The following is a 27,544-nucleotide window of genomic DNA, read 5'->3' on the forward strand; positions in this document are numbered from 1 at the left end:
GGCCATTTAGACTGATGTGCTTTTTATTTAGATGGGAAATCATCATTTAGTCTTTACTTTATGCTGTCCAAGAAGGTTATATTTTTGGCTATGCATTGCAATTAAATCCAGCTTTAAAAAAATCTTGATTCTCTTGGGAAACTCCTCTAAATAATTCAGGTTGCTACTATATCTAGCTTTTGCACCAAATTCTTATCATTCTGTGGGTTTAATATACATTTGAATAATTTATTTGGGATCATATTTTATTGATACTTGTAATCATTTATTTTGACTCTTTACATAATTATAGGAGGCCATAAAGTCTGGAAACATAGGCTAATAAACAGCCTATTGATATTACATAATATATAGAATAATATTTTGCCTCCAGACTTTATGGCTTTCCTAGAGAGAAAAGTCTCATCTGACTGTTTCCTGTGGTTACCTATTATCCAGCACATATACTATGAATATATTGTGTACTGGTATTAATGATGAAAATCTTTCTGTGCTAATAATACCCATACTTGGAATTCATATTAGCTACGAATTCAAGGAGAATTAGCAAGGAGAATTCATGATATGCTTCAGGAGGCACCCCTGTGTGAGAATATAACTAGGGCCATTCCTTGCATAGACCTGGAAAATAGATTCATGTTAGAGGAAGCAGGAGCTTTCTGAGTTCCTACTAGACCCCAGTATCAAGGAAAGATTAGGAAGAAATAAAAGTAATTTCCATATTTCTGTTCATCAGAACAGGCTTCCTTGATCAGTGACAACATTATGGTCTTAAAGTATGACTATTCCCCCTAAGTTGCTTCAGTCGTGTCTGACTCTTTGCGACCCATGGACTGTAGCTTGCCAGGCTCCTCTGTCCATGGGATTCTCCAGGCATGAATACTGGAGTGGTTTGCCATTTCCTTCTCCAGGGGATCTTCCCAACTCAGGGATCAAACCCGCATCTCCTGCATTGCAGGCAGATTCTTTACTGCTGAGCCACCAGGGAAGCCCCAAAGTATGACTATAGACCTAAAATAAAAGCAAGTGCATAATTACTTCTTAGTGGCAGATCAAATGGGATTGTTTATATTCTATGATTATTTCAGTTTTGACTTTGCTTCAGGAGAGAAAGAAAAGACCAGTCTAAGGGTATTGCTTATACAGTGCCCTATGCTCTTTATTTCCTTTGCAGTAGAGTAGGATAGATGATAATTACAGAGAGAAATGACCAAAGACTTCACATTTTGTGCCTCTCTTCAGTCATCCCATAGCATCAGGACACGATCACTCTTCACTGATGATTTTTGTGTGAACCTCCCGGCTCTTCACCCGCAGCTTGTTGACCTGGGATTCAGCAATGTCAGCCCTTTCCTCGGCTTCCTCCAGCTCATGCTGGAGCTTGCGGAATTTAGATAGATTTGTATTGGATTGTTCCTCCTGAGAATAAAAATGGAATTGTAAGGAATGCATACTGAGCATCTTCATAGACTCTGTAGGCCTAAGGAAAGAAAGGACTTGGCATCTACAAAGTTAGAATACTCAACAGGAGACATTATTATCCTACCACCTCCTGGACTTTGCTTATCATTGAAATTAAGATTTATCTGGGGCTTTATGCTTCATAAAGAATTGCAGCTCTACTTTTGCAACCAAAACAGGGTAACAAATATGTACCACAAGTAAAGCAAGAAATAATATAAAAGCAGGAAAGAAGGCAAGGATAAAATCATGCTTGTTAATGCTTGCTGGAAGATGACGACTGTTCGCTTGAGTTAGATATTCTTCATCACTAAGGATGCATTTCTTAATAGCTTCTTTAAGTGGAAATAAATGTTGGATTTTATCATATGTTATTTTGGCACATTTCAAAGCAATCACTTTTTCCCTCCTACTTTGTATGTAATGATTCTGTTGACAGACTCCTTAATATTAAGTAATCCTTAGTTTGTAGGAATTAAATATATTTAATCACTGATGGACAATTTACTTAATAAAGTACGGGTTTCAGTGACCTAGTAATTTATCTTCACTACAACTATACTCATGAATAAAACTGCCTTTAGTGTCTTTCCCCACCCCTGTTCTCTTTTGGACAGGTTTTGGTATGAGGGTTATGCGAGCTTCTTAAAATGATTTGGAAAGCTTTTCATCTTTTCCCATGCTCTGAAGTGGCTTACATAGCTCAGGGATTATCTGTTCCTTCAAAATTTGAAAGACTTATCTGGAATGAGTTCATTTGCAGAAGGAATTCTGAAGTAACTTATTCAGCCAATTTAATAATTTATATTCTCTTATTTAAGATTTCAACCACCTTGATAGTTACATATTTTGCATTTAAAAAAATAATCTTCTTCCTGATATGGTTTGTCCCCTTTCTCATTTGTAATGTTGTGAGTTTTTACTTTCACTCACTTTTTATTTGATTATATATTTATTTTTATTAATTCCCAAGATATTACTGAGATTAGCTGTTGGAAATAGGATATACTCATTCATTCATTTCTATATTACCTTTAACAGTACCTCTTCATTATTTTACTATTATTTTTAGCTTCTTGATTGGACTGTCAGTTTCTTCATTTATTTTTATTTTTGATTCATAATGAAAGCATATAAAGAAATGAATTGTCCTTCAAGGACAGCTCAGACTACATTCAAGGTTTATAAAAGTCTCATCTTCCATGAAATTTTATTTACAGTTAAAAACTATTCAGTAATTGTGTTTTTATTTCAAGTTAATCCAAAAATTTTTTAGGAAAGTCAGTTTTTTAACATTTAAATACTTGGAAATTTTTCTTGATATTTTCTCATCACTTTACAACTTTATCACACTAGGGCTAGAGAATGTATTATTTCTGCTTTGAGATTTTTTTGAGGTTTCTTTGTGGATAGAAGGTCAACTTTAAAAATTAAAAAAAAGTACAAATATTTTTAAGAAGTACTCAGTCTTCTATAATGCAGACAGCTTATTTACTACAGTTAAATAGTAAATCTAAGTACTTATGAGTTTTTCTTAACAGAGGACTTTCTTCCCTTTGTCTTAAGAATACTTACAGCCTCCTCAGCTTGTCTCTTGTAAGATTTCACTTTCGCCTGAAGTTTATCTACCAAGTCCTGAAGTCTGAGAATATTTTTCCGATCTTCTTCCGTCTGAAAGATGATACAAACCACAGAGTCTTAGTTCAAAAGCACACTACTGTTGTGTCATGACATGGGAGCATTTCCTATATATACAAGGAGTGCTTAGCTGATAGAAACTGTTGCTGCACCTGGTAAGTGAGTTCCTTCACTCTCCTCTCGTGTTTGCGCAGACCCTTGACAGCTTCCACATTGCGCTTCTGCTCACTCTCTACCTCTCCTTCCAGCTCACGCACCTGCAAAGGAGTAGGCGCTTAAGAACTTTGATCCACTAAGGCACTGGGAATAAATGGAAATAGATAGATACTGGGAGACCCACCCTGGCCTCCAGTTTCTGGATTTGCTTCTTCCCGCCCTTCAGGGCCAGCTGCTCAGCCTCATCCAGACGGTTCTGCAGGTCCTTCACCGTCTGCTCCATGTTCTTCTTCATCCGCTCCAGGTGGGCGCTGGTGTCCTGCTCCTTCTTCAGCTCCTCAGCCATCATGGCTGCCTAATTAGCAGTAAAATAAAGCTAGTTGAGGAAGGTGAGACAGCCCATCAAGATTCTAGCTTGACGACCCGGTGTGGCCCTCTGCTCACATCAGTGATGGCCTTCTTGGCTTTCTCTTCTGCGTTGCGAGCTTCCTGGAGAATGTCCTCCATCTCTCCCTGGATTTGCGTGATGTCTGTCTCTAGCTTCTTCTTGGTGTTGATCAGGCTGGTGTTCTGTTTGAAAGTAAGTTATATGCTCTTTTAATCATGTTACCAAAGTACGTAGTGGTGGCCACTGTTTGATAAAAATTTCAGATAAAAATTTGGAAGTCAAATGCTCTTGAATATTATTCTGTTATGTAGTACAATTAATTAAAATAGAAATGTTATAGAATATTTAGCATCTTTGTACATTTCTTATAATTAGACCAAATATCTCTATAATTTTAAACTGCCGTTTACCAGTGAAACTACTCACAAGGATAAAATTATAACATGTTCAAGTATTTCTTTTACCACAATAAAAATGTCAATATTGATAGCCAGGGTCAATAAAGATACTAACACAAAAGAATATGGCAAGTTTTAGAATATTTTAAGAAGTTAATCACTAATAATACATGCAAGATGAAATAGCGAAAGATTTCTCAATAATGCAGTGAAAATTTGGTAGAAGTATAAAACCTGACTGTTATATAAAAAATTCAAGTTTATCTTTTCTGGGTCATAGGCATTTACTGAAGGTGAATTCTTTGTGCTGAATCTTACCTGGGTGTGCAGGAGCTGGACGCGCTCACTGGCATCCAGGAGCTCCTGCTCTGCGATCTTCCTGCTCCTCTCTGTCTGCTCCAGGGTGGCCCTCAGCTCCTCGATCTCAGCCTGCAGCAGGTTGGCTCTGCGCTCCACCATGGCCAGCTGCTCCTTCAAGTCCTCCTGGCCCCGCAGAGCATCATCCAGGTGGATCTGGGTATCCTGTGGAATGAACGATCATTGAGACACCTTGTTCTCAGGGCTGCAGTCACCCACCTGTACTGGGACCATCTCCTGAACCCATTTACCTTGAGGATGGCTTGAGTGTTCCTGTAGTTCTTCAGGGCCTCAGCAGCCATGCGGTTGGCATGGTTCAACTGGATCTCCATTTCATTGAGGTCTCCTTCCATCTTCTTCTTGAGCCTGATGGCGTCATTCCTGCTCCTGATTTCAGCATCCAGCATGGTCTGCATGGACTCCACGACTCTAATGTGGTTCCTCTTCAGCTGGTCAATTTCCTCATCCTTTTCAGCAATTTTCCTGTCAATTTCAGACTTGACTTGGTTCAGCTCCAGCTGGATACGCAGGATCTTGCCCTCTTCGTGTTCAAGAGATGCCTTAACAACAGCAAGGGATGACGTTAGCAGGAATGGACACATTTAGCAGCTTTTCTGCACACCTTTCCTTCGGCTAATTTTGTGCCATTTATTCCTCTGTTCAGTGTATGTGGCTAGTCCTAATTCTTTTCTGAATTTGTTTACAATGTACATTTTTGACTCATACCTCTGCCTCCTCTAAAGCAGCCTGAATTTCAGACTTTTCTTGTTCCACTTGCTTCTTTATTTTCTCCAGTTCATGCATACGTTTCCCTCCTTCTGCGATCTGCTCCGTGAGGTCAGAGATCTCCTCTGTTTGGGTGAAAGACGGGAAGAGACTTGATCAGACAGAAAACAGAAGAGAAAGGTACCTCTAAGGCATGAAAACTATTCAAAGTGAAAGGGACTCACGCTGCAAGTTTTTGTTCTCTCGTTTCAAAGTTTCTAGCTGATCCAAGGACTCCTCGTAGGCATTCTTCATCTTGAACAGCTCGGTACCCAGAGAGCGGGCCTCCTTCTGAGCTGCCTCGAGCTCGGCGTGGGTTTCCTCATACTTCTGTTTCCATTCTGCCAGGATCTGAAACACACACCAAAAGAGGTTACGTGGCTGGAAAGGACAGAGAACAGTGGTGGAGGCCGGAGGCTGTGCAGAAGTTACCTTGTCAAAGTTCCTTTGCTTTTTGTCCAGGGCTGCGCAGGCAGCGTTTGTCCTCTCCACATCGAGCATGAGGTCCTCAACCTCATTCTGGAGCCTCTGCTTGGTCTTCTCAAGGGAGGCGCATTTGGCGTTCACAGCTTCCACGTGTTCCTCAGCAGCCTGCAGACGCTGGGCCAGTTTCTTCCTTGAAGATTACACATGGTTGTAGAGAGAGGGAAACCAAACCGAGAATTATGAACTGTTACCGTGCTGAAAAGTGTGGGGAACTTCATATTAAAAATCTCCTTCATTCAAAAAAATATTGATGAGCTCCTTTTATGAACCAGATGCTGAGTACACTGCAGCGAATAGGACAGAAAAGATCCCTGCCTCATGAAGCTTCCAAAGAAGAGAGAGATAAACAATAAGCAAGTCAGAAAATGCATAGCGACTTATTGCAGATGTAAAGTGCAGTGAAGGAAGATAAAATGGAGTAAGGAGTGGGCAGCTATTCTTAGATATTCAGGGAAGTCCTTTCTGAGGAGGTAATGTTTGAGTCAAGATCTAAAAGAAGTCAGAGAGAGCCAGAGGGAGATCTGGCGGGGGGAGGTTGTTCCAGACACAAGAGGGGCTAACAAATTCCTGAAGCATCAATGAGCTTGGTGTGCCTGACAGCCAGCAATAAGGCTGATTATCTGTGTGAGTTATTCTTTTTAACTAGATTTTAGGCTCAGAGGTCAGTGATGGTGTTTGCTTTATTCATATCCTGTTCTCAGGGGCTGATAATGCCTGGCAGATAGGAGCTAATTAATGAATGTTTGTGAGTTAATTCACTGAATCCTCAAAGGTTCTGTTTCTGTGATTCAATGTTCAACATTCTCTGCACATTCTCTTATATCTGAGCACATACTTGGCCTCCTCCAGCTCCTCCGTGCGCTGGATGGCGTCTGTCTCATACTTGGTCCTCCACTGGGCCACCTCGGTGTTGGCCTTGGACAGCGCCCTCTGCAGCTCGGCCTTGGATTCCTGCTCCTCCTCATACTGTTCACGCAGCAGGTCACAGTCATGACGGGCTGACTGCAGGCCATGGGCCAGGGCATTCTTGGCCTGCGAAGAGAGTTATATGTTCATTTTACTGAATACTTAGTGTTTAATTCTTAAGCTTCAAAACCCTGTAAAAGTTGGTATAATGGACTCCAATTAGGGTCAGGGTAGGGGGAAATGAGTCTTATCTAGTTACCTTTATCTCCTCTTCAAGTTGCCTCTTTAATTCCTCAATCTGTTGAGTAAATGCTTGTTTGCCCCTTGACAACTGAGACACCAGAGCTTCTTTCTCATCTAGCTGACGTGAAAATTCACCTGATAGGCAAATGATATGGCACCACTTGTTAAAGCGAAGAAAAGGTTTTGCAAGACTGTATGAGAAATAAGTTGAAAATCTCAACACCCCCTTTTCAGTTGAGTGCTCGGGTGGTTGAATTCTCTATTGACATCATCATGCTTGATGTCAATTTTCTGATTTTTATGGTGAAAATAACCTAAATGAATAAATGCAGCTTAACTTCTCTTTGTCCTCTCCATAACTGATTCTTTCGGGTTACATTATTGTACAAAACCTGTTAATAACTGTCAAAGAAGGGAGTTAAACTTTTTAATTCCACATTGGCCCTGTTTCATAAGACTTTTGAGAGACTGGGTTATCCATTGCCCTATGCAGGAATTTGGTTCATTCTGGTTTAGCTAAAAGGAAGCACGATCTAAAACAGAAGCCCTGGACCCATGATGGAAAAACCCTTGGCCCCAGGCATCCCTTCTATGTGGCCAAATCCTCAAGGCCTTTGTGGAGCAGAGCTTGGCCCAGTCCTATGGAAGTCTTCACCTCAGCATCATCCCTAAGTAACCTTGTACGTGGGGGAGAGTCTGAACTGTCCGGTGAATCACATGTTCTCAGTTGCTTTTATTAGGCTCTCACATATCAGTTGTTTTAGACCACATCATCTCCACTTTTAGGCCTCATGGAGGAGGAGAGAGTTACCAGATTCAGTCTGCAAGCGTCCCCTCTGGGTTGTCAGGTCATTGATCAGCCGCTGCTGCTCCTCCTCCTTGGATTTCAGCTCGTTCACTTGGTCCTCCAGAGTTCGGCACATCTTCTCTAGGTTTCCCTGTGAGAGGAAAAGTGGAAGAAGCAAGTGCAGACATTGACAGCTACCATTTCTTCTAAAATAGAAAAAGATTTATTTTGACATATAAAGTAAATTATCTTGTATGTAATATATAGGAATTTTTTCTTTATCTTGTATAATATGATTGCTGTCCTAAGGTGAAGACACACATTGGGAGTTTTAAAAAGCTAATTGTGAAGCTTCATTCATTATTCCAGGCATTCCTTGTATTATCGCTCTTCCCAGATATCACTTTTTTTTAAAAACAAATTTAGGGTTTGGGCAACCCTGTATCCAGCAAGTCTATCAGCACTATTTTTCCAATAGCATTGGCCCACTTCATGTCTCTGTATCACATTTTGGTAATTCTCACAGTATTCAAGCTTTTCTTCATTATTATATTTGTTTCAGTGATCTGTGATCTTTGATGTTGGCACTGTGACTCATTGATGGTTCAGATGATGGTTAGCATTTTTTTTTTTTAAGCAAGAAAGTATTTTTAAATGAAGGGATGCATTTTTTTTTAGGCATAATGCTGTTGCACACTTAATAGACTACATTATAGTGTAAACATCATTTTTATACGCCTTGGGAAACCAGGGAATTTGAGTGGCTTGCTTTATTTTGATATTTGCTTCATTGTGGTGGTCTGGAACCAAACCTGCAATATCTCTGAGGTCTGCCTGTGATAAAAAAATGAAAGATCATGTACTAAAGATTTTGTGAAAAATGTAGTGACATATTTTCAAAAAGCATTTATAAATACTTCACTGCCTACTTATGTACAGTGAAACTGCATGTTGGATAGTTGAGAATTTTGGAGACCTGTGTTCCCCAGTTGAAGTGCTAGAGAACACGGACAGCCTGGTTCGCTGCAGATGTTGTCCTATGTTAATAGTGTGGTGGGGTTAATATGCTCAGCTTCTTTGAATTTTAGTTTCTTCCTATGATTGAGTGGAAATAATATAATACTGGTATCTTTCTTGTTTACCTCCTGGATTACTGCAAAGAACAAATCACCTGTGTGTAAAGGCCCTATGCAGACTGTGCACATAATGGGTCATTGCTGTTAATAACAATTTCTCAGACTCGGCAGTACCTTGGCTTTAGAGATCGTTTCCACATTGCTAGCAAGGTCGTCGATCTCCATCTTCATCTCGCTCTTCTCCTTCTCCAGCTTCTGCTTGACCCTCTGCAGGTTGTCAATCTGCTCCCCCAGCTCAGCCACACTGTCCGCGTGCTTCTTGCGAAGAGCGGCCGCCGTGGCCTCGTGCTGCAGGGTGGCCTCCTCCAGGTCCCTGCGCATCTTCTGGAACTCGGCCTCCCGCTTCTTGTTCATCTCAATCTGGGCGGAAGTGGCCCCGCCGGCTTCTTCTAGCCGCTCGCTGATCTCCTCCAGTTCCCGGGAGAGGTCTGAGCGCTGCTTCTCTGCCTTGGCGCGGGAGGCCCGCTCGGCCTCGATCTCCTCCTCCAGCTCCTCGATGCGGGCCTGGAGGTGGGGAGAAGCTCACTGTGAGCTCCTTTATGCTTATAACTATGGCTCTTTGAGCCAGACTGATAGAAATATGAACTTACCTGCAACTCTTTGATCTTCTTCTGCAGTTGAATGCCAAGTGCTTGTTCATCTTCAATCTTGCTTTGCAAATTGCTGATTTCAAACTCTTTCCTTTTTGAAAAGTAGTAAAGGATAACAGTTGAGTCCATAGTCAACATTGGAAGCAAGTCCATAAACAATTCTTTCATACTTACTTTTTGAGCTTTTCATCAAGTTGTTGTTTTTCATTTTCAATGTCCATTATGGACTCTTGGGCCAACTTGAGATCACCTTCAAGTTTCCTCTTGGCTCTCTCTAGGTCCATGCGAAGTTTCTTTTCTTGCTCCAAGGACCCCTCAAGCTAAATACAAATAATGCTGAGTCAAAAAGAATTGCTTAGCTTCCTTTCAAAGAAAATTTCCTTGACAATCCTAGACTTACGTCATCCACTTGCTGCTCTAGCTTGGTTTTAGCTTTGGTCAGAGTGTTGACTTTGTCCTCTTCTGCCTGCAGGTCATCCAGGGTCTGCTGGTGGGCCTCCTGGAGGGCCTTTTTCTCCTTGGTCAGCTTGGCGATGGTTTCATCCAGACCTGCCATCTCTTCTGTGAGGTTTTTCACCTTAGGAAGTAAAAACACTTTGCATTCATTACATGTTACATTTTGGTGGCTTCCGTTTTTTGCTTGTATTGCCTAGTAATGATAAAAACATAAACTTTCCTTGTATGTTTCATACCTTATTTTCTGTGGCATGTTTCTCCTTCTCAACCTTGGCCAGTGTCAGCTCAAGGTCGTCTATGTCTTTCTTTAGTTCCGAACATTCGTCCTCCAGTTTCCTCTTCTTGGCCGTCAGCTCAGCATTGATCTCTTCCTCATCCTCTGCTCTCTCAGTCACCTCCTTGATCTTAGCCTCCAGCTGGATTTTGGTTTTGATCAGCTGGTCACATCTTTCCTCTGCATCAGCCAAGCCTTCAGCTTCCTTGAGTTGAAAGCAAAATCAAAATTGGGAAGTAAGAATGAAGTATTATACAATGATAATGGTATAAATCTCCCCCATTAATTCTTTGGATTAAACTTTTATGAACCACTTGTCATGTGTGATTGCCAGATGCTCCACATTTTGGGAAAAACAAAATGTATCAGGTATTGTCCTGTTCATTTAGAAGAGTATATTCTACAGTAGGTTAGAAAGCTTAACCCCAACAAGCTACGATTAATTCAGAAAGCAATTAGTGACATAAAAGATCAGAGAAGTTGTTTCAGATATGATTTAATGAATGAAGTGGCATTTGAGTTGGGCTTTGAGAGATGGATAGGACTTGGTTTTGTAGAAATGAACTTATTGGGGGAAGGATCAGGAGAAGGGAAAGCATTCAGAAGTTTCCAGATGTAGCCACTACTAGCAAATTATTTCCCTTTGTAGTCTTGGAGGATGATCCTGGTTATGATACTTTAAATTCTAATTGAGGCATTAAGTAATCAAATTCCTAGCAACATATGTTTCTACTTAAGAGAGTTGGGGGTGGATGGAAAAGAGAGAGAAATTGATAGATACATTCATCAGTGAGCCTCCATATCAGTCTTTGGATACATAAAAGAAGAAAGTGTGCTGCACACAGGCAGGTAGTAAGCATGGTAATATAGGACAGTAGCTGAGTGATTCTCTAGGGACAAGAGAAGAGACTTCAGGATAGCTTTGAAGGGAATGGGGACAGCAAAACAGCTCTTTTCCCTTCTGTAATCTAAAGGAAGGAGTTATTATACCACCCCAACTTGACAGAAGAGACCAATCTTAATCAGCAGGAAAAAATATATGATTTTGTGATGAGTAAATTATACCAAACCAATTCAGTTCACTTCAAATCAAAGACAGTCTCATAAATTACATTTCAGAGTTGATGAAAGCAGTTGTAAAATGATTGGTTCAGGCATAGCAATGAGCAGGCTGGATGGAGGGAGAGAATTGGGGGCAGGTAGAGCAAGTTAAGTGCTGATGCAGCAACCCGAACGTTATATGATGCGCACTGACTATGGAGATGGATTGGAAAGAGCAAGTCTCATTTTAGAGATCAATAACAAACAATAATTCAGTAAAAACTGATGTAGAGTACTATCCGTTATCAGCTGTACACACTGTGATTTAAGATCCATAAACATCTAGAAGTTCAAGGAAGTTGCAGAGAAAACAAATCACTTTCTCCACGCTGTTCTCCCCCTTTGTATTTGGGCTGCTGCTGCTGCTGCTAAGTCGCTTCAGTCGTGTCCGACTCTGTACGACCCCATAGACGGCAGCCCACCAGGCTCCACCGTCCCTGGGATTCTCCAGGCAAGAACACTGGAGTGGGTTACCATTTCCTTCTCCAACGCATGAAAGTGAAAAGTGAAAGTGAAGTCGCTCAGTCGTGTCTGATTCTTAGCGACCCCATGGACTGCAGCCTACCAGGCTGATAGGCCATAACAGTTCTATAATTGTCCAAGGTTTCCTTTTCCATTTTAAGAATTAGTCTCAAAAGGAATTTTAGAGTATGTCAGAACTTGTAATTTTGAGAAACTATATAACTCAATAAGGTTTTTATAAATGACTAAAGGACTCATAAAAATCAGTTCAGCCACTGACTTATTAGATTACTCTGATCTGGGGAATTTCTTTAACTTCTCAGTGTTTGTTTATATCTTAAGTTTTTAAAATGCTTGAATGAATGATAATGGGGACTTTTCAGGGTTCCTTTGCTTTCAAGTGATACGCTTAGTACATATTTACTCACTGACTAACGATAATACCTATGAAGAGAGGTTAAAATGAAGAGGCTGTGATACTGTGCTTTAAGGAAAATGTAACTCATATAAGTTAATTTGTCAATAGGAAAAGTTGAAAATAGCTTAAAAATTTTAAGAAAGCTATCCTTTTTATGGATTTCTTCATGACATTGTTGGGCTTGCTTGACTTGGACTAAGGAAATGGGAGATTGTAATTGGCCAGAATGTTGATGCCAAGCCTGTCCCACTTTGATTTCAGCTTCTTCTTGAATCAATAAACAGAGGAGAGACCTTAAGAACTCGGGATCTGTATCAAAGGAAGAATCACAGGGTTCACTAGCTCTGCCTTTTACCCTGGTAGTTCAGTTCAAATAACTGCAAGTCAATTTGTTGGGCTAAATCCTGGGGGTTGGGAAAAAGAGATCCAGAGAGAAATAAGAATGACTGTCTTTTTTGAGTTTAAATGCAATCTTATACATGTGTATTCAGAAAATAGGGCTCCACTTTTCAGGCTGGGTTGAAGCATTAAAGCAGTCATTTTCTCAGAAAAATGACTGAGATTTGAGGGCTTGCCTTTAAATTGCTTCCTTCATGGCTGTTAAATTTGTGACATTGTTAAATAAATTCTTCAATTTCCCATTTGCAATTTGGAAGTAGTTCTTGCCTTCTTCATAGGAATGTTGAAAGTTAAGTGAAATACTGAAAAAAGCAATTGGAAATATTCTTTTTCAAGAAAAGGCCATTTGTAAATCCAAGGTGTTTGTGAAGTCAAGAAAATGGTGCAATTGAAGTCACTGACATGGTGCATTCAGCACAGAGGGTACTCACAGATTGAACCTGGAGCTGTAGGTCATTTTTTTCTTTCAAGAGAGTCACCATTTTTTCCTCCAGTTCCTTCCTTTTGGCCTCTGACTTGGCCAGTTCATCTTTGGTTTTCTGGAACTCTTCCTTCATGGTGGCCATCTCCTTCTCCGTCTCTGCACTCTTCAGCAGGGGCTTGATCCTGAAGAACAGTTTCATCCAGGGCCAGTGCTTGACATTCATGAAGGCTCGGATGTTGTACTGGATGCAGAAGATGGACTCCCTGAAATTTAACCAATGCAAATTAGATGCTGTGTGGATGATGGAATGAGATGAAATCTTGGTGATGAGAGTTGGAGGTTCTGCCTTCCACCATGTTCCTCACCACTTTCAAAAACACAAATGAAATAAATTGTATTTGGGGATGGTGGTCAAGGACTCATCAGTCATTTATTTCTCTTCGTTGGTGCTTCTCAAACTTTGGTGTGCATAAGAATCAGCTAAGACCTTGTTAAAATACTGATTCCTGGGCTATTTCCCTAGAGATTCAGATTCAGCAGATATGAGATGGGGCCAAAAATGTGCATTTTTAACAAGTTTTTAAGAGATGCTGATGATACAGGTCCAAGGACCACCCTTTGAGAAGTACTGCTCTGCTTCAGTGCTTTGCAAACTTTCCTATGTGAACACCGCTGAGAGCAGCGAAGGGGGAACCAGACCCCTGCCAGGTGTGAGGTGCAGGATAAAGAGACTCATTAAAAACTCAGTTTCTTTGAAAAATCTCTGGTTTTATATTTTAATGTTGTATGATTTTTGCATTCTATTCTTTAATATCATCACATTTGTTTTAATATAATTATTCTTAAAAATTGCCTTCATATATAGTCAATTGCCCAAGTGTATATATATATGTGTGTGTGTGTATGTGTGTGTGTGTGTGTATAGGGGGGTTATACCAAACTTATTTTTAATGAAATAAAATATAGTAGAAAATATTAGCAGAACTACAGGTGATAGAAAATCTGTTTCACGTAAATTATGTATTTACACACACAGGTATGCATGCATATACAGGGATCAGTGTAAAATACATTTCTCTCTGTGGATCCTATTCATATGTGTCCTACAGTTTGAGACACCTGACCTGTAGCCTTAGAGCACTGTCACTGCATCAGAGTAGATCACTAAAAAGTAAGATACCTTGGTGAAATTGTATTAACTTATTGAAAAAGTTCTTTCACCAATTTTGCCCTTAATAGTTTAAATCATAATAATTCAATAATATAAGTGATCAGACAAAGAAGTTGTTTCTGTATTTCATGTAAAACTGCTGTTGAAAATAAACGTGTGCTCTGCAGTTCAATATCTTATTTAATTATCGACCCAGTAAATTCATGTTAGAACCAAATGCTGGGGCAACATTTTGCCTCTGCTTGCTCAGTGGTATGTTTTCTCGTTAGATGAGACTGACACATCTCTCTCTCTCTTTTTTATTATGCTTCTCTCTCTTTTTAATTTTCTTACTTTTTCTTTTTTACCCGAGCATTCAGTTTATTCCATGGTGATTGCTACCTTAAGTACTTTGGTGTATGTGTATCTCCAGTTTAGCATCAGACTCTTATTCATCCCTCTTACTCTGGTAGACTTGTGATATCTGAGTCTTAATTGTAAGCCACCTCAAATGTGTTTCTGAAGAAGGAAAGTATGACTAAATAAGCAATATATTTGTATACCTCCTCTCCACCATCTTCTGGTACTCCACTCTTGCCAAGAACCCTCTGCACCTGGCCTGGGTTCGGGTCATCAGCTGGGCTAGCTTTTCATCTCGCATCTCCTCTAGGAGCCCCAGAAGACCAGCTTTGAAAAAGACCTGTGTATGGCCAGAGTTGCAGATCAGAAACTTTACACAGACTCCAAAGGGACAGACACAGTGCCAGGTGGGCCTTAGAGACCATTACCTTGGTGTGACCAAATTTATACTGGGTGTGGTCGATGTCAATGGATGCAAGGAGCTTCTCAGAAGCCTTCTTGCTGTCGATGTATTGTCCTTCAGGGATCGCACTTGCATTTAATACCTTGTATCTGATAAAGTAAATATAGTTTTCTAAAACTTGGTTTATTGATGAGACTAGAAGTAGCTAACATAAATGATTGATTTTTAAAAGTCAGAGCTTTAAAACAATTATTTTCTTCACAAGAAGGACATTGTATACGTAGATGGCCAATCTAGTTATCTGCTGTCTTTTTATTCCATTTTACCTTTCTGCGCAGTTGCAACTTTCCATTCTGCCTCATCAGACCCTGTTCTCAGGAAAGGATTCTATAATCTGGTTCACATTAATGTGTAGATGACCAATAAATGCATTTGCTATTGGTAGTGCTTAATCTCTACTGTGGTTTTGGAAGGATTAAATGAAATAACCCCAATATATTAAGCACTCAGAAATGATGTTCCCTAATTATTGAAGTTACAGTGGACATCCGTGAGCTAAGCTAGGAGCATGGTATATCCAGTGAAAAGTCCACAGAGTACCCACCAGGTGGTGTATCTTTATTTTAAAGGTGCTTTGAGGCTTATAACTTTTTACACTTTTTGTGGCAAATTAAAAATAACAAATAGAGGCATGTTTTTTACTAAATTGCTTTGCTTGCACTAAAACTCCAGGACACCCCATAATTAGGAGAGGCTGACCTCTGTTTGAAGTCCGCATACAGGATTCTGCTGGGGAAGCCCTTCCTGCAGATGCGGATGCCCTCTAGCACGCCATTACACCTCAGCTGGTGCAGGACCAGCTCGTGCTCCATGGCCCCTACAAATACATGTTCATGTTATTGCAGAGTTTTATTAAAGGGAGGGATGGCAGTCATGCTTTGTTCTTCGTCTCTGGAATGTCTTACCAGGGGTCTTCGTTTCATTGGGGATGATGCACCGCACAAAGTGAGGATGGGTACTCCTGAGGTTGGTCATCAGTTTGTTCAGATTTTCCTGTAAAATCAGGAAACCCTGTTATCTGAGTTTTAGACATGCTTATGAAAGCTTGGCAATGTCTATAAAATCAGTGTCCATCTGAGTTGAATGACCCTTGTGGACCATTTTCACTTAAGATAGCACCTTGGTAAGCTTCTCCTGAGAGGCAGTTTCCTTCTTAGTACCTCTTGTTCCACTCGAGTTTGCAGGAGTTACACACATAAAGCAGTCTTGACAGCTGAATCTTTTCAGTATCCAAGCACTATCGTCCTCTCAGCCCTGGCCCCTGGCCACCCACAAGCCTTCACAAAGCCATTGGCTTCCCATCCTAGATGGTCACCCTTTCTTCTGCTAAACTCTATGGTTCTCCAGTAAGGAAACATGCCTGCACTGCATTTGGTCTACTTCTCATAAATATAGCTTCCCCTTTTCAACTCTGTCAGCTTTGGGGGCATAAAGATTATCTGTAAGGGGAACCTACCAGTTACAATTGAGAATTGACTAGATTAAGAGCAAGGATACCATATTAGGTTCCTTAAAGACTAGCTGTCAGATGTTCATTAGAGCTACTGAGGACTTAGTCTTTTTGGGTATGTACCATTGCTTATTTCCACAACTCAATTAGATTATGAATAGCAGAGCACTACGTTTTATAACATATAAAATATTTTTTACTATTTGGCTTAGCACAAAAGATGACCTAATAATTTCCAAGTAATTTAAAGCTCTTCTCTCCAAAACTCGATTAACAGAAATCATTAGCTAAGGTTAATCCTGTCCTAAATGACTTGTGCTTTTAAAAACAAATTCACAAAGTAACAAGAGAGTGTCAAAAACAATTTCCTCCTTACCCTGAAAAGTGCAGACACCGTCTGGAAAGAAGAGCCCTTCTTCTTACCACCTTTCTTAGTTCCACCACTTGCCTCTGGAGAAAAAAATCGGAAAAGATGTCATTCAGATATAATTTTAAATTGACAGGGCTATATGCTGCCCATTTGTTGATTTCTGTGTTCAGATGGAGCATTTTTTTCAATGCAGTTGGCCTGTCTGTTTGAGGCTTAATGAATCTTATATGTCAATTAAGTTCATATCCATTTCTCAGTGACACTCAGTAAGCAGCAGATATGGAGGAAGAAGCAGGAGAGAATGATAGAAGCCAAGCCTTTTCATTGCTTAAGATGTTGAAAGTTCCTTTCTGGCTCTTGGCAGCAGGGCCTTCATCAGTGCTGGAGTGAATGTCATGATGCAGCCTGCTTCCTCAGAACTTGGAGGCACAGTGGATTTGGCCACAACCCTTCGTCCTGGGCTGGGATATCACTAGCTTCAGTCTAACACCATGTTTTGTAATATCAGGAGAAAACATTGGGATTTTTTTGAGCATTACCTGAGTCACCAGTTGGAGTCCCAGAGAAAAGGAAAGCTAGAGTTTTCAACGCAGACTTCTGGTACAGCCCAACCACAGTATCGTTCAGGGGGTCCTTGTTCTTCTCCAGCCAGCCAGTAATGTTGTAGTCCACGACACCCGCATAGTGGATCAGGGCAAAATGGGCCTCAGGTTTGCCCTTGACCACCTTGGGCTTCTGGAAATTGGCAGACTTGCCCAGGTGCTGGTCATACAGCTTGTTCTTGAAGGACATGTCTGTGGCCTTGGGGAACATGCACTCCTCTTCGAGGATGGAGAAGATGCCCATAGGCTGGAAGCAGCCCACAACACAATGTTACAACTCTATGTAAGCATTTTTCTCTGTCTATAGGCTTAAACAAGATGTATGAATAATTTAGTCATCATAAAACATAGTTTCTGAAACTTGAAACAGACCTTCTCAATGAGCTCGATGCAGGCAGCCAGGTCCATCCCAAAGTCAATGAACGTCCACTCGATGCCTTCTCTTTTGTACTCCTCCTGCTCCAGCACGAACATGTGGTGGTTGAAAAACTGTTGCAGTTTCTCATTGGTGAAGTTGATGCACAGCTGCTCCAGGCTGTTGAACTAAATAAACAGATGGGTTTACTTTTCTCTCTGCATATTGGGCATTTTAAAATATAGGACTTTTAATTCAAAAGTGTATATTGAATAGCCTTTAGATTATAGATACCAAAATCCTTGGGGACCTATGAAATCTACTGTTTCTCTGCAGTCATTTTATCCAAAATCTTAAATCATTAGTAATTCTTTTTTCTTGTACTTGCTTAAATTGACTCAGGTGTTTTTCTGAGTTCCTGCTTAATCATTCTGTAATTATTTCCTTTATCTTTTGCATTTTCTATTGACTCTGCTGCTGCTGCTGCTGCTAAGTCCCTTCAGTCATGTGCGACTCTGTGCGACCCCATAGACGGCAGCCCACCAGGCTCCACCATCGCTAGGATTCTCCAGGCAAGAACACTGGAGTGGGTTGCCATTTCCTTCTCCAATGCATGAAAGTGAAAAAATAAAGTGAAGTCGCTCAGTCATGTCCGACTCTTAGCGACCCCATGAATTGCAGCCTAACAGGCTCCTCCGTCCTTGGGATTTTCCAGGCAAGAGTACTGGAGTGGGGTGCCATTGCCTTCTCCGTCTATTGACTCACTTAGCAGCTAATTTGCAACCTATTAGAAGCTGACTGGAATGTTCTCTCTGTTGTGTGGAAGCAGTCATAGTCAACATTGCGAGGGAGCAATAATCACCACCTTTATTTTTTAATGTGAGATTTAAAAAAATCAAGTATCTAATATCATGTAAAATATGTTAACACACACTCATATTTTTTTGGAAAAGAAAAGCCAAAATGTTGACATTAAGTGGATATATATAGTGGAATCCCCGGTAGCTCAGCTGGTAAAGAATCTGCCTACAATGTGGGAGTCCTGGGTTCGATCTCTGGGTTGGGAAAAATCCCTGGAGAAGGGAAAGGCTACCCACTCCACTATTCTGGACTGGAGAATTCCATGGACTGTAGTCCATGAGGTTGCAAAGAGTCAGACACGAGTGACTTTCACTCGTGAAAAGTGACTTTTCAGAGTGACTTTCACATATAGTGGAATCAGTCTGGAATTCTTTTCTTTGATTTTCAATGATTTCTGCCATGCCTAAGTGTTGTGTCTATAATTAGAAGAAAATAAGCTTCTTTAAAATTATAAGGAAGAAAAAATGTATTTTATAATCAAACTCGAATTTTTACCCCATATCACATTGAGAATTAAGAGTTCCTTGCATTGAGTTTATTAATGCTGTTTCTAAACTACTGATACTTTCTCAGCTCTTATCATCTGCCTATATGTTTCTGAGTGGTTTCTCTACCATATATTGAGAGCATATTATACATTTCACAGATTTATTTTGATGTTTTATATTAACTTCACTTTGCATTGTGGGATTTTTAGACTTCTCATTACACCAACCTAATTCCTGACTCCCTTTAGATCATGTAGTGAGTTAAAGCATCCTCATTAAGTGGATTATTTCTCATAGTAGTGGAATTGCCACTACAATAAATATTTAGTAGCTACCCATTCACTCTCTTTTAAATTTCAGCATAACTTTGTGACAGTGGTAATAAAAGGTTGTAATATTCACAAATTTCTTCTTACTAAGTATCCGTTGCTTTATTGTAAAAACCCCTTATGAACTGATTACCAACTCACATCAAAGATCTCAAAGCCAGCGATGTCCAAGACCCCGATGAAGTACTGCCTGGGCTGCTTGGTGTCCAGCTGCTGGTTGATGCGGGCGACCATCCACAGGAACATCTTCTCATAGACGGCTTTGGCCAGAGCACCCACTGCATTGGTTACCTTGAAAAAGAAAGGAGTATTTCTTGAGGTTAATAGAGGACTGTAAAATGCCTGCATCCCTGGTGGTGAATTTGAATTATGTACCTACCTGCTCTACAGTCTGGCCTTTGGTGACATACTCATTGCCAACCTTGACCCTGGGGTAGCAAAGGGCTTTGAGTAGGTCAGCAGAGTTCAGACTCTGGAGGTAGGCAGCCTTGTCAGCCACTGAAAGGAAGAAAGGATAGAATGATGTTATTGCCCACAGCAGTCCACTTCCTTAAAAAAAAACAAAACAAAAATAATAAGCTACAGGCATTTTGTGCAGTGTTTTAAGAATATCTTTTGAGTATTCTTACCTTCTCCACTCACCCCCCAATAAGTTCAAGACCTTTATTATGGGTAGTGTTCCCCAAAGAACTTAGAGATTGTAGCAACATGTGTCTAATACCCCTGCCACATATATCCTATCTAGGTCTACTTTCAAATGCAATTCTTGGAAATGAATTTGTCTTCTCGGGAGAGCTCAAGGGTAGCAAGTTAAGAACATCATTTTCAAGCAGACGTGAAGTCAGGCAGGTGACTGGGTTGGTACCTTCAGTGCCATCTGGCTCTGCTTGCTCCTCACGCTGCTTTTGCTTGAATTTCAGGTTCCCATAATGCATCACAGCCCCCGTGAGCTTGTAGATGGAGACCTTCTCTTCATTAGTAAAGCCCAAAATATCAATAGCACTCTGCCAATACAACCAGTAGAATAACTGTCAAGTTAGGATCCACATGCATACTATCAATACTTCACATTTGGATTCCTGATTTTTTGGTCAAACCGAGGAAACTGCCAGTACTGCTGCAGAGCAAGGAACTCCTTAGATTCGAGACCTAGGGAGCTGGTCAGTCAGAGGCCAGCACAGAGCATGGGAATCACAGGTGCATACCTTCTAAAGATGCCAAAAGTAGATTTTAAAATAGAGAATACGGATAGTTATGTAACTTGTTGTTTTGAGAGGTGGAACAGATTCTTGAAAGATAACATAAAGTCATCCAAATGATTGTTTCTAAATTCTTAGAGTAAGTGGAAATATAGAATGGGAGAATAATGACTCTGCATTTAACTTATTTTCTGGATTCAAAGGAAAATTGTTTAACTTGAATCAAATTGCCAGTTTCAAAATGACTGATAGACAAGAAAAGGAAAAATAAGCAACCATAGCAGGGAACTGGAGGCGTGGGGGGGTGCTCTTTTATTGGGTGCTCCAATAAAAGAGCACTTATTACTGTTACGAGGCTTCCCAGGTGGCTCAGCAATAGAGAACCCACTTGCCAATGCAGGACCCATAGGTTTTATCGCTGGATTGGGAAGATCCCCTGGAGGAGGAAATGGCAACCCGCTCCAGTATTCTTGCCAGGATAATCCCATGGAGAGAGGAACCTGGCAGGCTACAGTCTGTGGGGTCGCAAAAGTGTTGGAACGACTGAGCAACTGAGCACACACACACAGATTTTAAAAAATGGTTTAGGGAAATTCAGAAAGGATAGATCATTAAGACTATTAAGAGAAAGTGAGATGTAGGAGCACATGCCAGTCTTTTCTGTTGACTCCAGGTCATGCCCATCTTTGAAGTTTTGTGATTTCTACTGGAAACTGAATGTTTATCTAGAGGGACCATCACTCCGTCCAAAATAATCATTCTAATTTTCTTGTGTTTTACTTACATCTGTGGCTATCAGTTCTTCCTGATCATCAATACTGGCCACACTGATCTCCCCTTGACTGATGAATGGGTAGTCATATGGGTTGGTGGTAATCAGAAGCATCTCTAAGTAAATGGAAGAAAGCAAAAGTAAGCAGAAATATCCTCTTCATTAAAATGAGAGATTATGAGACAAATTCTAAGGCACTAGAATGGAAAAAGCCAGGATATATTATTGATCAGTAAAAAAGGTAGATGATGGAAGAGCATGTAACTCTGATCCTAGTTACTGTATGTATTTAAAGATTTCATCCAAGTGTTCATAGTGGTTGTTTCATAGTGATAAGATTTGGAGGTGTTTTCAGTTTTTCCTTTTGAATTTTTATGAAGAGCACACATAAGTTTCTATCAAACTTACAAAGCGATTTTCAAAATAAAGATAATGTATACAGTTAACAAAATTCCACCATGGAATACCAAGTTGACCAGGCATCGATAGGTGTAGGTGAGATAAATTTTGTAAAGAAAGGATGACATTTCTTACCAATTAGTTCTGGTTTCCTGTTTGATGTGATCTGGTAAAAAATATGATAGCTCCTTTCAGCCTTAAGCTGGAAAGTAACTCTAGACTTCTCTAACAGATCTGAAAAGAAATTAATAACAAACAAGAAAAATTCATATGAAATGCAAATTTTATTTCTGTTCAGTGTTGTAGGTCATAAGAAATAGAAATGGTGGTAAAGACTATCCAGGCACTTACATGTTTCAATATCAGCAGAGGCCAGTTTTCCTGTAGTGCCAAAGTGGATTCTAATGAATTTACCCTTGAAGGAAAAGTTAATATTACTACTTCGTTTCTGAATCATATCAAATCTTTGAGAAACTCAAAACACTAACATTAGCACTAAGTGCTAAAGTTTTAATAGTAAATCAATTCAGACACTATTGGTATCAGGTTTAAAAAAAAAGCTGTATCTCCTATTTTGTAGATAAAACAATTTTAATTTAAAAATCTGTGAATAATTGTAGGTAATGAAAGATAAGAACTCAGATATAGGGTCACATTTCTTTTTGGACAAGGCTTGGATCCATATTATTACGTGCTTAGAGGAAAAGGAAAGAACCCTGGTATAATGGGAATGAAAAAGACTCAGAGAATGTATTCACAAACATCCCATAAATCTTGACCAGTGAGTAGTGTCCATGGTAATGTCCAAGAGACTTACAAAGCGAGAGGAGTTGTCATTCCTCACGGTCTTGGCGTTGCCAAAGGCCTCAAGCAGTGGATTGGCACTGATGATCTGATCCTCCAGAGTCCCCTGCAGAGAAACACAACAGCAGTGCTCACACGTGGGGCTTCTTGAGCACCCTTTCCGTCATGATTCTGACATGTCCATCAGACCCACCTGTATTTTGCCTGAAGTTATTTCCTCCTTCTTCTTCTCCCCAGTGACTGCAATTGTTGCAAAGTACTGGATGACACGTTTTGTGTTCACAGTCTTTCCTGCCCCGGATTCTCCGCTGTTGAATAAAAACCAAGTCAGTAGAGGTCCCGAAGCCAGCAGCTATAGCAGTCGTGAAAACAAAGCATCAAGTCTACTTACGTGATCAGGATTGACTGATTCTCTCGGTCTATAAAAGAGAAATTATAGGCAGTCAATACCGTCTTTAAATATATTTGTAAATGGTAAATTAATAAAATGGTATGAAGCTAGTATTTTTCAGCATCCTGAGGGTTGGTGGTCCCCAGGCCCAGCATCTTTTCCAGCTCCCCTCTCTCCTGCTCCCTGAGGCTTCCCCCATTGCATCAGCTTACAGACCACCGCTGAAACAGAACACTGCCAGGAAGCAGCAGGCTTTCTCTTTTTATACTCCACACTAAATGTACACCAAGTGGACTTGGGTTTTCAGGTGGATTTAGATGACAAGTTAGTAGCATGTTTATTGTAAGTACAAAAAGTAATGGGGAAAAAGGCATTAGAGATATTTTTAGTGTGGGAGAAGGAGTCAGTATAGTAAAGGTGGTAGCTTTGGAAGTAAACATAGCCTTAGTCGTATTTTCAGGGAAAACTAAAGGCTCATGTTGATGTTCTGCTCTCTCTGAAGAGGAAATCTCTCAGTCCTTTCCCCAAGGTGCCATTGTGCCTTAGAATGGTCTAGCTGAGACAGCATTCCAGGAAGATTCATAGTATGACCGCTCTAATTCCAGATACACCTTATACTCTGGAGTATGTTTTGGTTGGTTCTGGGAAAAGGGCAATGGCATTTAGAGGACCACCTCAAAGAGTGTGTTGAGATGAGTAGAGTCTCTTTCTCCTGTGGTTAGTCTCTCTCTCCTAGAGTCTCATCTCCTAAAAAGATGCACGTGGAAACATCCAACTCACCAGTCAGCATGAACTGATAGGCGTTGTCAGAGATGGAGAAGATGTGGGGCGGGGCCTCCTGGCGCTTTTTGCCTCGGTAGGCCGTCACCACCTCAGGGTTGTACACCGGCAGCCACTTGTAGGGGTTGACGGTGACGCAGAAGAGGCCCGAGTAGGTCTATGCAAGCGAATAACAAAGAATAACTAACCAGACACCTTTCCTGTTATTTGCACAGCTCAGTTATTTAATGAATTTTAACAGAAAAAGAACACTCTAAGTAAGTGGTCTACACATCTTCAAGGTATCAGCATGGAAACTAGTTGAAAGGTTCAACAAGATAGCAAAATCTTGAGGGTGAGGCATACAGTTTAGATTCTTATTCCTCTTGGGATTTGTCACAGTGATTTTCACACAGTAGGAGATCCAAAATTGTGGGTTTTTTAAAAAATGTTTAATACATTTTTACCATAGTTTAGAAAATAGGAGTATATTTAAGATAGTTCAAATTCATGAAAATGAATTTATGATCTAGGAAAATGAATTTATGGTACCTAAGTACTCAACAGTATGAAATAGGTAGGTGAACTATGGAAAAATCTTCTTAAGATAGTATGATTCAGACATTTAAAAAGGCAAACATGAAGGTATGCAGCAATACTGGGGAAATATTTGTAAACCACTCCTGAATTGTGAAGAAACAGAACACAGAATGATGGGGATACATTACGATTACAACAGCTGGATTTCCAATATTTTTGACATCTGGTCTAGGGTAACTGCCAACCAAACAGAATGGATTCTGACACTAATCACAGGCACACCTGTTTAGGTGTTGTCCAGCTGAATAGCAGCAGTGACTACAGCATTCAGAAATGATGAGAATTCCCTGATGGTCCCATGGTTAGGTCTTTGAATTCCCGATGCAGGGGGCATGAGTTCAATCCCTGGTCAGGGAACTAAGGTCTTGTAAGCTGTGTGGTGGGGCCAAAGCAGCAACCACAAAACTGTACAGAAATGTCCACCTAACGTAGTAAATTCAATTAGTATTACTGAGTTTGTGTTATGTGAAAAGTCTCTGCAAGGCCCTAAGAATGAAATATAAACGTTATTTTTCTTTGAACATATGATACTGTTCCTTGAGGAATTCCCAGTCTGTGTAGGAGATGGACATGTAAATGATTCATGCTGAAAAAACATTGTCAGCATTATTGCAGGGCAGAAACACCAGGACACAAGGTTGAACTCTGCCTGGGGAAGTTGGCAATATTCCATCAAGGAAGTGCTCCACTCAGAAGGGACCAGAACACAGAGATACAAATTGCTGTTATTTGGGGGGATTGAAAATTGGTCTTTAAAAACATTACTTTTAAGTGTTGAAACATAAGTTTATGTTTTTCCTCTGGATGATTCTGCAGCAGGAATGGGGATGAGGGGAGACGCAGGCATGTGGTTGAGATGTAAACAGTAGCTGCTACCGTGTTTGTTCAGGGGATCTGTGGCAAACCCAGTCCATGTGGACAGTGGCTTTGCCTGGGAAGACAAAAGATTATGTGCCAGCTGTTGGGTTGGGCCTTACAGTAGCAATCGTGAACCTCTTAGTTAGTTACATTACTAGTGAAAGTGCAGTGAATCACTGTCTGTGACCCATTTGTAGTACAGTGAGCTGACAGGGTCTAGTGGTCAAAACCACTTTGGGGTTTGGGGAGCACTCACGTAGATCATCCAGGCTGCATAACGCTCTTTGAGGTTGTACAGCACAGCAGGCTCGTGCAAGTGGGTCATCATGGCCATGTCCTCGATCTTGTCGAATTTGGGAGGATTCATGGGGAAGACTTGATCCTCTTTCACTGTCAGAGTCTGGTAAACAGGAAGGATAACTGCTTATGTCAACCAAGTGGCCAAACAAAATAATCAGTAGCATGTGGCCAGCTCCTGGACTACTCACCGCTCCTCCTTCGGTCTTCACTGTCACTTTCCCACCTTCTCTGCTCTGGATAGTCCCTTTGACAAAAGATTCCTTGGGCTCGGCCACAAAGACAGATGTCTTGGCATCAAAAGGCTTATTCTGGGCTTCAATGCGCTCCTTTTCAGACTTTCGGAGGTAAGGAGCAGCCTCCCCAAAGATGGCCATTTCCTGGTCCGAACTCATGGCTGCTGAACTCAGAGGTCCTAAAGGCGATGAAGCATTTCTTACTAGAGATTCTGAATTGTCATCTATACGCATAAATCTCTACCTTGATGATATTTCATGGGCCCAGTTGGAAATTTCACCAGGCAGATGCACTGTACTCCATGCTGTAGTTATTGAAGCAAACATAATCATAAGAAATCACCAGGACTCAAAGGCATCTGGGGTCACTGTGCACCCAGCAGTGGACTCGGGGCTACCTTCTTTCATCCTTCAAGACTGATGTTCTAATAAGAGAGCTGAGGGGTAGCCTCACAAGCTGCTAAGGAGCTTGTGACCTTGGGTTGCCCTTGATCCTCTGTGCCTCAGCATCTCCGTCTTTAGGGATCACAATGTTGCCTTTTGTATCCACAGCCCATGAGACAGCGTGAAGACAGTTTGAGAGAAAGTTAAAATTTGAGTAAGAAAGCAATTTGAACAAGTTCAGGCTATGACTAAGATAGAAAATGTCATTTATTATAATGTAAGAGAATTCCATTTTTTGCCATATAATATGAGAACTTTATTTCCTCCTTTAGGTGTTCAGCCAGAAGTGCTCATGTTCAGTGGATTTGGCAGGAGGTCACGTTATAATTTTGTTTATCTTTTTTTTTTTTTTGAGTTAGGTGCTTAGTAGAATTTCTCTAGCATAATTTCTTTGCATATTAAATCCAGTTAATCAGCTTAACCCAGTTAAACTAATTGAGGATAAAAGCAAACATTATCCTCATTCTTCTGCACTGAAGGCTCACTTTCCTGTTCCACATCTCCTTCCGAAGGCACAGGCTCAGGCTGTTCCATTCAGTGTTGTCTGCAGATCACCGGCGACATCAGTAGAATGAAAGGCTTGGCAGAGGATGCTACTTCAGTCATTAAGTGATCGAGTTACTTGAAACTCACTTTAATCATCTACCCACCAGCCTCTCTCTTTAGAAATGCAGTGTGTAGTAGTGGGCAGACTAATACCTTCATTATTTATGTAACAAAAATTTCAGTGTTCTGGTTTCATATAACACCTAGCATTGGGTAAGGTGACTTTTTAAAACTCTTCACAGAAGTAAAAGCAGCCCGCTTTCCTAGGTTCTTCTTTTCTTACTTGTTAGATATCGTGTTTGCTAAATGAATTCTAAAAGCAGGACACATTTTTACAAAGTTGAGATTTTTAACCAGGGAATCTTAGTGCAGATGTTTTTTTCCCCTACGGAAATGATATTCTTTTCACAAACTTTTCCTTGCTAAAATGTCATCCCACCAGTGCCAGAGTCCTAAGACTATGTGCCTTGTTCTAAAAGGCAAGCTCTCCGTCCCCTTCTCCCTCTCCTGCATCTTTCCTGAAATACAGTTGTTAGGTATTTACTGAGACAAGCACTTTCTCAAAGGTTGCTAAGTGACACACATCCATCCCAGAGGCTCTTGCCTTCTCCAGGGACTGGTTAGTCCAAATCTTACCTTGTTACCAAGTGAGAAGACGCAGCCTGGAAGTGAGACGGTTCTATAAAAGAAAAAGGAAAAGCACTTGATTAATTAACCAAAAAGAAAACAAAGCAAACCAAAAACTCCATTTGCTACAACACTGGGTGTTGTTAACAGAGGGCAACCAAAGCCATGGATATAAAACGTGCAGAAGGAGCAGTACCCTAGGCAGCAGCTGCAGCCGACACGGGGTGGTGCGGCTAGCGTCCCTCTTGAGAGTCTGGTCCTTGTTCCCACTTACCTTGGAGCTTTTTAAAGCAGGACGAGTCAGCCTCATTCCAAGGGCTCTTTTATATGGATAGCTAT

The 27,544-nt window shown here is 40.7% G+C and overlaps 1 protein-coding gene across 2 annotated transcripts; it reads right to left on the reverse strand.

Moving 5' to 3' along the window:
* Positions 1-1,121: 1,121 nt before the first annotated feature.
* Positions 1,122-27,544, reverse strand: MYH2 (myosin heavy chain 2). Of its 2 annotated transcripts, none has more exons than NM_001166227.1 (40): positions 27,480-27,544; positions 27,215-27,257; positions 25,544-25,767; positions 25,312-25,455; positions 23,619-23,775; positions 22,839-22,866; positions 22,641-22,755; positions 22,461-22,553; positions 21,995-22,058; positions 21,779-21,877; positions 21,257-21,360; positions 20,139-20,277; positions 19,653-19,771; positions 19,415-19,564; positions 17,613-17,783; positions 17,178-17,487; positions 16,645-16,718; positions 15,724-15,811; positions 15,518-15,635; positions 14,784-14,907; positions 14,559-14,695; positions 12,853-13,108; positions 10,004-10,246; positions 9,712-9,888; positions 9,486-9,631; positions 9,312-9,402; positions 8,836-9,225; positions 7,610-7,736; positions 6,815-6,933; positions 6,485-6,681; positions 5,596-5,779; positions 5,349-5,514; positions 5,125-5,249; positions 4,650-4,958; positions 4,360-4,563; positions 3,700-3,825; positions 3,440-3,610; positions 3,252-3,356; positions 3,037-3,132; positions 1,122-1,419 (listed from the first exon to the last, which is right to left on the reverse strand). In NM_001166227.1, exons 3-40 carry the CDS (start codon positions 25,745-25,747, stop codon positions 1,267-1,269), a joined length of 5,823 nt encoding a protein of 1,940 aa, NP_001159699.1. In that variant the 5' UTR covers positions 25,748-25,767; positions 27,215-27,257; positions 27,480-27,544; the 3' UTR covers positions 1,122-1,266. The 2 variants fall into 2 exon arrangements, with proteins under 2 accessions (NP_001159699.1, XP_010814355.1); XM_010816053.4 differs by having other exon boundaries at positions 1,133-1,419; positions 27,402-27,502.

Source organism: Bos taurus, chromosome 19 (genome assembly GCF_002263795.3).
Source record: "Bos taurus isolate L1 Dominette 01449 registration number 42190680 breed Hereford chromosome 19, ARS-UCD2.0, whole genome shotgun sequence".
Taxonomy (NCBI): domain Eukaryota; kingdom Metazoa; phylum Chordata; class Mammalia; order Artiodactyla; family Bovidae; genus Bos; species Bos taurus.